The 12,434-nt window shown below is 33.6% G+C and overlaps 1 protein-coding gene across 1 annotated transcript; it reads right to left on the bottom strand.

Annotated features, from left to right (window-relative positions):
- Positions 1 to 5,484: 5,484 nt before the first annotated feature.
- LOC148205037 (uncharacterized) lies at positions 5,485 to 7,385 on the bottom strand. The gene has a single exon (XM_088109723.1). The coding sequence runs from the start codon at positions 7,287 to 7,289 to the stop codon at positions 5,778 to 5,780; it is 1,512 nt and encodes a 503-aa protein (XP_087965849.1). The 5' UTR covers positions 7,290 to 7,385; the 3' UTR covers positions 5,485 to 5,777.
- Between the last annotated feature and the right edge of the window lie 5,049 nt (positions 7,386 to 12,434).

Raw genomic sequence — 12,434 nt, 5'->3', positions numbered from 1 at the left:
ATTCACTTAACTTAAGGATTTTGTGATCTAGAAAAACCAATTTTCTTGTTAGCCCAACCACATTATAAGCCATAGAAAAGTTCTTGTGATGATACTTGCTTGTGAATGTGTTTGATTGTGGTTAAATGAAAAACAAAGTTAATTCATGTGACATTGTGATAGTAGAGTGAAGGAGTGACCTCTTATACACTTATGTGTTTGAGTGAAACACTTTATTTGGTGAGGAAGGATTCCATGAGCACATGTTCACATCTATGCTTAGTTGATTGATCATTCATTAGAATAGCATTTGTTGGATATTATGTGATTATGTGAACACTAAAGCATGTGTGCATCTTCACTGAATTCATTGTGTTAAGCTGATTTGAGTAATTACTTATCTTGAAAGAAGTAGTTTTGAATGTGGTGAACCATTGTATAGATTGGTGGAAGATTGAGTTACATTTTGTTTGCTTGAGGACAAACAAAGTTTTAAGTTTGGGGTTGTGATAATAGTTGAAAAACTATTATTTTTATACTTAATTTTGACCTTAAAGACAACCTTTATGACTTAGAAACTAGCTTGGAATCATGTTTTTGTTTAAGTTTTGGAAATAAGAGAGTTGGATAGGTTTTATGCTTGGTTTTCCTTGTTTTTGCAGGTTTTAAGATGAATTGAATGAAAGAAGTGAAGTAGTCAGAAGTTGGACTCAAAAAAGGAAGAAAAAGTGCATAAAAGAAGAGCCGCAAGTACCGCTCAACGCCACTTTTACCGCTGAGCGGCACTTTGTAGTCCCGCAGTCACCGTTGAGGGGCAAAACTACAGTTGAGCGTCAAATAGAAGAACCGCACTTACCGCTGAGCGCCATTTTATTGGGCCTTGGGCCACTTTTCTGTAATTTTTAGAAGGCTATATAAGGTTTTAGCCGAATTAGGGTTAATATCTTTGGCCAGAACGAAGCAAAATCACACTTTCTTCACCCCTTGGAGGAGGATTTTGGATGCTCAAGCTCCACTCTTCAAATTCTAGGGTTCTATCTTTCATTCTTTCATTATTTTTCATCTAGTTTCACCATGATTATGGTGAACTAAACCTTCATTGTTGTTGGGAAATCAATGTAATCCTTTGAAACTCTCATGTATTGAATTGGTTCTTTAATCTATATGCTTTCTTTCATTAATTGTTAGTGTTTTTCTTCTATACACTATGCATGCTTTGTTTAAGTCATTCAATTGCATGATCATTGATGTTATTTATATGGACACATATGAGTAAATCAAGAACTGAAGAAATTCTCCCAAGAGTAATATTGCCTAGTGTTAAACTGCTTTTCGTCGCGCAAAAACAGAACAAAATCTGGTCCCCACTAATGTAGTATAGGACAACCAGAGAATCAATCCTAGGACTCAACAAAATTAAGTTTTAAAATGTAGAGTTAAGTCTTGTATTTATTTACTAATTATTTACTTACTAACTACTACTAAACAGGTGGGGACGTTTAAAATGAAAACAAAGAAATAAAAAAATTAGGAAAAGCGAAATCTGTTTTAAAATAAAAGAAGGAAGAAAATAAAGAAATAAAACCTAAACTAAAGTAATGAAGAGATTAAACCTATTTATATCCAAAACAAAACCTATATACTAAAACTGGAAAAAAAATCAGAAATAAAACCAAATTGAAAAGAACTTAAAACTCAAGATTGAAAAGCATCATATCAACAAGAATGTAAAGGCTGAAACAGAAGTAAAGCACATCATAAATTCTAAAATACTCAAAGTGAACAACTGGAACATCAAAACTCAAACTGAACTTCAACTATCACTATCGAAAGCAAAGACAGAATTGATTTCATAGGTGAATGTACATTGATATGAATAAAAGAGTGCTTAGAGCTCTCAGGAAGACATCCTGATAATATGAATTCCAATACAAGATATTCTAAGTCATATTTCAGAACTTTAAATTGACTCTTTCCACTAATTTTTCCAATCAATGTTCATTAACCTATTCATCAATCTAAAATGCACAAACAAATTCAAGAAACACATATTTGAATCAATTTTTATGCATTGGACTGTTCTCTGTCTCGAGAAGACATCTCGATGAAGAATGCTCACTACGGAGACATTTAATTCCAAACGGAACCATAGAAGTGCAGAGTTACAGAATCCAAATCATTTTCTAAACACATAACAAGTACAGAAATCAAAAACAAAGAATAAAATCGAAACGTAAACAAGAACAGAACAAGAACACAAAACTCAACTTTATTAACATGAAAAGAAAATTTTACAAACTACCGGAAATCACCAAGACTCTCGCGGCCTGTCACCCTCGCGATCGTCTCAACAAAATCCAAAAGTCGAGAACTCTACTTCTACGAAAGCGGAAAGGAACCCTAACCTAAAGAGCTTAGAACTATGAACAGAGAGTGTATCTCAAAAGTATATGAAGAAGTGTTCTCCCATCTATTTACATAGTGAAAGCCCTTTTTATAGGGTCAGAAAAACAAAGAAAACGAAAGAGGGAAAAGGGAAAAACTTGCTCACTACTCTTCTTCTTGATCCAGCGGCCACTGTTCATCATTTTGTTTAAGCCCTCCGATCAACCTCTTCATTGATTCAAGCTTCCCCTTTCGGTCACATGCCAGCTAGCTCCGTTCAGCTCTCCTTCTATGGGCAGGATCGGACCAACTATGGAGCTCTTCTTCCTTTCTCTGCCCTAGCTCTCAAAGGGTTTGGTTTTCTCTTTTTCAAATGCTCGAGGGCTTCCTTTGTTTTTTCCAAAATGACTCACAAATCTCAGACCCCCAATCAGCTGCAGCACCCAAAACTCACCGTTTCACTTAAGCCCACATCCATGCATTTTCATTAAACCAGCAGCGGCCCAGTTCTAGCATAACAGCAGCACCCAATTCCTGAAATCAGACTCACCAAGCAACAAAGAAAAATTTATCAGAAATTAAAGAAAGAAAAGAAAAATTAACAAATAAAAGAAAAGAATTTTTATCAAAAAATTTTCTAAAAAAAATATTAATTTTCTAATTATTAACAAAAACTAAAAATTGTATCTAAAAATCTAATTTTAACTAAATTTCTACAAAACTAAAGAATTCAAAGAAAAACCTAAAACTAGCCTAATTCTAAACAATTAAAAAGAAAATAATTCTAAGAAAAGATTTTTAACGTAGAAAAATATGTAAATCTAGAGTGTTATCACACCTCCACACTTAGACAACTGCCCTCCTGGGCAGGGGCAAACAAGAAAGACAAAAGGAAAAGAAAAACTCAATCTACAAAGGAAAAGACTAAACACATAACTAGGAACACTGGACTCTATCACAATTAAACTCAACTCTGCTAATTACACAACTACCAGCTATTTTTCTCTAATAAGAACTGCACAAACAGAATGACCAACTCTAAATCTAAGTTTCAGTAACTCTAGCAAGTAAATAACAGTTAAATTCAACCAAAAACAAGCAGAAAATTACAATTCAGAGAAGTAGCAGCCCAAGTTCAACCTCACAGGATAAAGTGTTTCTCTCAAATCACTCAAGTGTTTTAGGTCAGCCTGTGTTTCACTCCACATAACATGATAGACCACAATTCTTAACTTTGGAAAAACTCTAATTGACACTGCTTGAATCAAGATAACTCTAGGTCACTAGGACTTTCATGGCTTGTAATGTAATGGAGAATGGAAAGGCTAGATGTATGGGAAATAAAAGCAGAAACTGGAATGGATAAGAGAAATGTGAAAGAGAGGACAACTAGAACTCACTGCAGGTATTGCATTCTTTTCTTGGCCAGAATCTCTTTTTTTTTTTTCAGGTCTTTTTCTCAATCAATTTTCTCTTTTTCTCTTTTCCAGACCTTTTTCTTCTCTTTTTCAGATCAGATTTTTCTCTTTTTAGAGCTCTTTTTTTTTTCTTCTCAACTTCACCTCTGGCCTCACTCTTTTTCTGCTTTCTGAGTTCTAAATTCTCCTTACTTCTCACAAATCTCTCAAGGTTTTATGTGTATGATTGGGGGAAAGGTTTGTAATGGATGGAAAACAAAGAAAAGGCTAAGGCTCAAATGAGGGTACAATGGAAAGAAATGTGAATGGGAAGAAGAAAGAAGGCCTAGATCATCTCTAAAGTTCTACCAAGATCAAGCACACTCAAAGAGAATTAATACAAAATCAGAACTATGACTATACATGCATGCATTCACACTAGAAAGAAAAAATTGGCCCAAAACTCTCCAGGGTTAAAGATTTGTCGAAAATGGAATTGCTACTCTCTATCATGCAAAAACTGATTATTTAGTCTGAACTAACTGCAAAAACTACTGCTAGAGCTACATCTACTCAAATCTAGAGCTAAAGACACTATTGGCAATCTATCTTAAAGAAATAAAGCTAAGAAGTTAAGTAAATCAGCAAAGAATTAAGTAAATTGTGATAGAATTTAGAAATACCTGCACAACATTACCTAAAGCTATTTACAACCTAGACAAACTAAAACTAAACAGAATGCAACCAGAAAGAATCTCAACTAAAGCTCTACAAAGTAAAACAGCAAAAGAGACATCTAAAGCAGAATGATATTAAGCTAACAAATCCTAATTACAAGCCTGGAAAGAAAACAGCAAAAGAAGAAAGAAAGAACTCTAAACATAACCTAAACCAACTCCCATCTAAAACACTTCTAGAACAGAAAGACAGTAAAAGGAAAAAACAATCAAAGAGTTAACTCTGAACCTAGCTAAACTAAAACAGACTCGAATTTAAAAGAGAAAAAAAAACTAAGAAAATCATAACAGTAACAATGAATGGAAAAGATCCTAGAAAATTACTGAAAACCAGAACAGGACTCAGAAATTAAAATCTCAGAACAGAACCTATAAGGTAAAATAAAACTGAAACAAATGGTAAAACAGAAATTAAAGAGTATCTAATTCGTGAAATAGAAGGCAAGAATATAAGCAGAGAAAGGAAATTCTAATATGAATTCTAATTACAGAAACTATAAGCAAAAATAAAGTCTAATCCTACAGCCTAAAACATATTCTAAAAGCATAAAAAACTAAGTATTGACAAACTAAATTCAGAAAATTTTACAAACAGTAGCAGAAAGAAAATAGAAACTAATTATGAAAAGAAAATCCTAATTGAAACTTGAAACAAAGCATGAAAATAGAATGAAGAATAGAAACTAATGAAGAACTAAAACAGAGCAAGAAACTAGCATAAGGAAGACAAAAATAATAGAAATAGGCACAGAAAAGGGACCTAAAAGAAGTTCTAAAACAGATTAAAAAACAGTAAAAGAACCTAAGCTAAAACAACATAAACCAGAAAATGAATGAACTGTAAAAACCTAAAGAACTATTAACAACAAAGCTAAAAACTAAACTAAAATAGATCAGTAACAAAAGTAAGTATTTACAGACTAAAACAAGAATGGGAAACTACTCTAGGTATTTAAAACTAAACCAGACCTAAACTAAGAGAAAAACAGTTCAGAAAAAAAAATACCCCTATTTTATTACTAAAACAGATACTAAACACATCTATCAAAGTAAAAGCAAAAATTTTAACTACAACCCCTCACCCCCACACTTAAGAGGCACATTGCCCTCAATGTGTGAGTGAGTAAGGTTTTCTAATCAACAAAAACATACTCAAATCAAACAGCAACAAATATGTACAAGAATAGAAACTGAAAAACACAAAAAGAACAACAACTGAACAAGAATAGAAACAAGACTTAAAAGTAAAACTATAAAACTAAAGAGGAAAAGAACTTATTCAGATTGGCCACAAATCAAAGTTAATTCGTTTTATTTTTATGAAAAACAACATATTATCTATCCTACTATTTATTATGCTACTTAAAGCTATGTAAACTACTATAAAAGATCTGTAACTACTATTTAAAAGAAGGGAAAAGAAAGAGCTTATTGGATTTTCTCCATTGTGCTCAGCTCCTTTGTGTATTGTCTCCATGGCTGCATTGAAGTTCTCCTGCTTAGGCATTTGTTGCAGTAACTGCGGTTCTCCATTCAAATTTTTCAATTGCTTCTGCACGTTCAAGACTCCTTTAGCAATATTGACACCATCTATTGCCTCCACCAGGGTTGCCTTTGTCTCTGCAGCTTCCTCTTTGTTCAATTCTGCAATGCCATCACTGAATTCGAAGTCAGCATGTGTCTCCATCATAACCTGTGTATTTACATTACAGTCATTCAGCAGGTTCTCAAACAAGTTATCAGAAAACAATGACTTAAATTCAGAGCACCTATCAGTAGGTATCTTTACATTATGCACAACAGAAATTTCATCAAGCAATTTAAAATGCTTAGAAGTATCAGGCACATCAGGTAAAGCATGCAAGACATGAAAACGAGTGTGCATTTCAGCTATACCAGTAGAAGGATTAAAGTCAGATTCAACCTGGACTAGTTCCTCAAAAATGACCTCACTAGCATCTATCAAATCAGCAGCTAAATGAACACCTACTGTGAAGCTATCATCAACTGGAATAATGTCAAAACCAGTGCATAACTCTGAAACAGCATAAGGCATGTCAATATTTTCAATGGAAAAGGCTGAATCTAAAATATGAGTGTGTGCAGGCATAACAGGAACATAATCTAGAGTAGGTTCTATGGGTTCAACTTTAAACAGATCCAAAGCATTAAATTCATATTGAACCTTAGAGAACTCTATGGGAATGCTAAGTTCAGAATAAACCTGTGTTCTCTGATCACTAGCTACCTCATCAGGGTCATTTCCATCCAGCTTGAACATAATGATCTCTTCCTTGGCACCTGCAAAATAGTTAGAAGCAGAACATATGGCAGAACTGATTTCTTCACAAATTTCACAACCACCCCCAAGGCATGTACAACCAGTGAGTTTTTCATTACTCAGTTCTAAAGAGTTTAAGAACCCAGCAAACTCAAGTTCAAGTTCTAATCCTAAATCAGCACAAGCATTTTCAAAATCAACCATATCAACTTTCACATCATCAAAAACTACATATCTATCATCATGAGCATCTGATTCATCATCAAGAAGTGCATTTAAATCTGTGCAATCATAAAAAACAGTAGATGCAGGTATATGAACTCTATCAATGGAAAATGCTAATTTTATGATATTAGAATGATCAAAGCAAGGACTAAAATCAACAACTTCTACAGGCACATCATGCATATGATCAAACACATTGAAATCATTTTCAGGCTCACACACATCAGCATCAAAATCCATTTCATAGTACTGAAGCACCAAAACATGGTCAGCAGCTTCCCTCATTTTTTTCAAATACTCTTTGGACTTTCTGAAATCAGTTTGTACTTCCAGTTCAGCAGATTCAACTTTTAAATCAGCAGTACAATCAATTTCATTGAAACAAGAATGAGGTTCAGTACTATCACCATCATAATACACATTTTCATTGAAAGAAGGATTAGAGTATACAGTTACAGAGGTGGTTGGACACTTAATCTCTTGAAACTCTACGGCAGCAGCTACCATCAGTGGTGCTTCATTGGTTGCTGCCTCTTTCTCCTTTTCAACTCTCCCAGTCAACTTGTTGACTACAGCTACTAACTCTGCCACTTGATTGGTTAGTCCTTGAAGTTCATATGCTGGAATCCCCTGCTGCTGATCACATAATTGATCCTGCCATGGCTGTACTGATTGCAATTCCTCCAGCCCTGGTTCAGCATACTGGTGCCAATATGAATGTGGCAGCTGCTGCTGCATAATCCAGGGTTGCTGCTCACCATATGGTTGAAAACAAAGTGGTGGTTGCTGCTGGAAATCTTGATTGATTGGCTGCAACAATTCCTCAGCAACAGGCTCAAAGAACATGTTAAATCTTTGTGGTGGAGCATTGTAAGGGAAAGGGAAATTACCATATGCAGAGGAGTGATCCATGCTTACCAATTGCTCACAAGATAAAAACCAATCAGACCAATAAAGCCTCTATCACAGAATTCAACAAAAGAATTGAAAGAAAAGAAAAGCCATACAAGCTATATTCACAATTTCTACTCTGCAGAACAGATCCTAATATACAAAAATGAAAACAGAACAAACAGATCCTAAACTAAAAAGGAAAAGATATGAACACAAAACAGAAATAAAATCAAGAAAACAAACCTAAACAAGACTAACCTAACACTCTAAAACTTAACTCGCCGAGTCCCCGGCAACGGCGCCATTTGTTAAACTGCTTTTCGTCGCGCAAAAACAGAACAAAATCTGGTCCCCACTAATGTAGTATAGGACAACCAGAGAATCAATCCTAGGACTCAACAAAATTAAGTTTTAAAATGTAGAGTTAAGTCTTGTATTTATTTACTAATTATTTACTTACTAACTACTACTAAACAGGTGGGGACGTTTAAAATGAAAACAAAGAAATAAAAAAATTAGGAAAAGCGAAATCTGTTTTAAAATAAAAGAAGGAAGAAAATAAAGAAATAAAACCTAAACTAAAGTAATGAAGAGATTAAACCTATTTATATCCAAAACAAAACCTATATACTAAAACTGGAAAAAAAATCAGAAATAAAACCAAATTGAAAAGAACTTAAAACTCAAGATTGAAAAGCATCATATCAACAAGAATGTAAAGACTGAAACAGAAGTAAAGCACATCATAAATTCTAAAATACTCAAAGTGAACAACTGGAACATCAAAACTCAAACTGAACTTCAACTATCACTATCGAAAGCAAAGACAGAATTGATTTCATAGGTGAATGTACATTGATATGAATAAAAGAGTGCTTAGAGCTCTCAGGAAGACATCCTGATAATATGAATTCCAATACAGGATATTCTAAGTCATATTTTAGAACTTTAAATTGACTCTTTCCACTAATTTTTCCAATCAATGTTCATTAACCTATTCATCAATCTAAAATGCACAAACAAATTCAAGAAACACATATTTGAATCAATTTTTATGCATTGGACTGTTCTCTGTCTCGAGAAGACATCTCGATGAAGAATGCTCACTACGGAGACATTTAATTCCAAACGGAACCATAGAAGTGCAGAGTTGCAGAATCCAAATCATTTTCTAAACACATAACAAGTACAGAAATCAAAAACAAAGAATAAAATCGAAACGTAAACAAGAACAGAACAAGAACACAAAACTCAACTTTATTAACATGAAAAGAAAATTTTACAAACTACCGGAAATCACCAAGACTCTCGTGGCCTGTCACCCTCGCGATCGTCTCAACAAAATCCAAAAGTCGAGAACTCTACTTCTACGAAAGCGGAAAGGAACCCTAACCTAAAGAGCTTAGAACTATGAACAGAGAGTGTATCTCAAAAGTATATGAAGAAGTGTTCTCCCATCTATTTACATAGTGAAAGCCCTTTTTATAGGGTCAGAAAAACAAAGAAAACGAAAGAGGGAAAAGGGAAAAACTTGCTCACTACTCTTCTTCTTGATCCAGCGGCCACTGTTCATCATTTTGTTTAAGCCCTCCGATCAACCTCTTCATTGATTCGAGCTTCCCCTTTCGGTCACATGCCAGCTAGCTCCGTTCAGCTCTCCTTCTATGGGCAGGATCGGACCAACTATGGAGCTCTTCTTCCTTTCTCTGCCCTAGCTCTCAAAGGGTTTGGTTTTCTCTTTTTCAAATGCTCGAGGGCTTCCTTTGTTTTTTCCAAAATGACTCACAAATCTCAGACCCCCAATCAGCTGCAACACCCAAAACTCACCGTTTCACTTAAGCCCACATCCATGCATTTTCATTAAACCAGCAGCGGCCCAGTTCTAGCATAACAGCAGCACCCAATTCCTGAAATCAGACTCACCAAGCAACAAAGAAAAATTTATCAGAAATTAAAGAAAGAAAAGAAAAATTAACAAATAAAAGAAAAGAATTTTTATCAAAAAATTTTCTAAAAAAAATATTAATTTTCTAATTATTAACAAAAACTAAAAATTGTATCTAAAAATCTAATTTTAACTAAATTTCTACAAAACTAAAGAATTCAAAGAAAAACCTAAAACTAGCCTAATTCTAAACAATTAAAAAGAAAATAATTCTAAGAAAAGATTTTTAACGTAGAAAAATATGTAAATCTAGAGTGTTATCACCTAGACATAGAGATAGGAGGATTGATTGCCTTTAAGCTTCTGTGCGAATGTAATGCATGAATAATTGCTAGGGAGAAAAGACATTGTAAACTAGTGATTAGGAGTAGGCTTTCTTCACCGAGACATCGGGTTTAAGGTAAATTAGAAAGTGGCATTAACATTAATGAAGAAAGATGAATTCTTGAACACATGAGAGTGGATAGGATGAATTGAAAACCCCAACAACATCATCATTCCATAATTTACATCAATCACCTTTGCTTCTTTCGATCCAATTGATCAACACATGCATTCATATTTAATTTTCAGTATTTGTATTTAAACCTACAAGAATTCGTTCACAAGTCTAATTTAATCATCAAAACACATAACTGTTTAGTCCGTGAGTCCTTTGGGAAATGATACTTGGTCTTACCATTTTATTATTACTTAATACGATTCGGTTACACTTGCCGAAGGTTAACAAGCACACTCAAGTTAGCAATCTGAATACAACACTCAATCTCACAAAGGAACAAACTACATTATTATTCTTGTAACAAATAATGATGTATGTAAGCATCCAAGGGAGCAATTCGCCCTTCACACAGGATGTAATACTCTTGTCTAAACAAAGATAGACAAACATACGTGTTCTGCGTAAGACACTCATCCCCCCTTAAATAACAACCCCTTACACAAAATGTTAGCATAAAGATTAATCTTAGAAGTTTTGATGATGTCTCAACGTCAAGTATCAAATGCTCTTATTGCAAGAAGATCTTCGTGAAAACTTGTTTTTATGTTAAAGCCTTTATAATTTAGTAGAGTTATGTATAGGATGTGATTTATCTTTGATTCCGTGTATTGTTTGCCTTAGGTTGCGTAAAAATTCGTTTTGAATCAGAAAATCTCATTTTTACTCAAGATAATCAATTAGTAACTAATGATAATCGATTATGACTTGCCATAATCGATTATCACGAACATTAATGACAATTTTCAAGCAATTTTTTTACCGTTGTGCATTCATTAAATGCATAATCGATTACCTTATTTAGATAATTGATTATCACGCGTTAAATAGATGACAACAAGCTTTTGGAGGTATCCATGAGTGAGATTTCTATAAATTAAGTTGAGACCCTCATTCTAACATACAAAATACGTGAATTTCAAAAAAGTTATTTGTTTTGATGTGTGTTGTGATAAAAGCACTAAGGCACGATTTTGGGGCTCTTGTCATTAAGGAATTTAAATAATACGAGAAAATTATTAAAGTCACGATTTGCGATAAGAGACCAATTCACCCTCCTCTTTGTTTGTTGTTCACGCAAACCATTCTGCAACACCTCTCTAACAAAAAACACACATAAGCCACCCACCTAACTACCTCTTAATCCTCCTAACAACTATGTCCTATTTTTTATTTTCTTCCTCCTTACATAAACTCTCAAGGTCTTATAAGAAGCCCTTGAATATTTCTATTTGTTTTCCTTCTATTTCTTTTGAGCTACAGTAAAAGTAGGGGTATCTTCTGGAATATTGAATTTCTCTTTTATAATGTCCCATAAGTCTTTAGAGCGAAGAAATGTCTTAATTTTGACACTCCAAAAATCATAATTTTTTCCTATTAAATTAGGTACTGGAACTGATGATGTTTGATTAGTAGTAACCACTATGTGTTGAGAAAATATTTTGAAAGTAGTATAGAATGAAGTTATGGTTAATTTTCTTAAAGTGGTTTAAAGTTTTTATTTATGCCCAACTGATGGAGAATGTAGCTTTGGTACCATTGTTATTTTGACGTTGTGAAATGAATAATTGATGAGATAGAGAAAATGTGGAGATAGTAAAATATATAAGTAATAGTTTGAAGAAGTGTATTTTGTAGTTGTCTTAATTGTGTTACATGTGGTCTTATATCAAGTGTAGAGTACAAGAGTATTTATAATCTTATAGATTATTCTAGAAAATGCTAGTCATAACTTTTGTAGAATGTTTTAAATTTTTAAGAATGTTATTGATTTTTTTCTTTGACTTTTTTACAATATTCTAAATTTATATTACATTTTAATACTTCATTGGATTTTCTATATTCTTCTTAAAATTATATTACATTTTAATACTTCATTGGTTAGAGGAAACTCCCGTTTCTCTCGTGCTGTGCGTTCCTTTTAGAGGTCTTTTTTGAGGTTTGAGTTCGATGTATTCGATGTTGTGATCTTCCACTACCCATTCCGAATTTAGGGAGTGTCTCCTTGAGGATGTTCTTTGAAAGAATCGTTCTTCTCAAGATTGTCGAACTTTTGATGTAAGGCCTGAAGCTCCTCGTGGTGAGTTGAGTT

This window comes from Vigna umbellata, chromosome 1 (assembly GCF_029865625.1).
Source record: "Vigna umbellata cultivar VRB3 chromosome 1, Vumbellata_1.0, whole genome shotgun sequence".
NCBI lineage: Eukaryota > Viridiplantae > Streptophyta > Magnoliopsida > Fabales > Fabaceae > Vigna > Vigna umbellata.
Note: the sequence above shows the minus strand (reverse complement) of the source record. Positions and strands in the feature narration are given on the sequence as shown.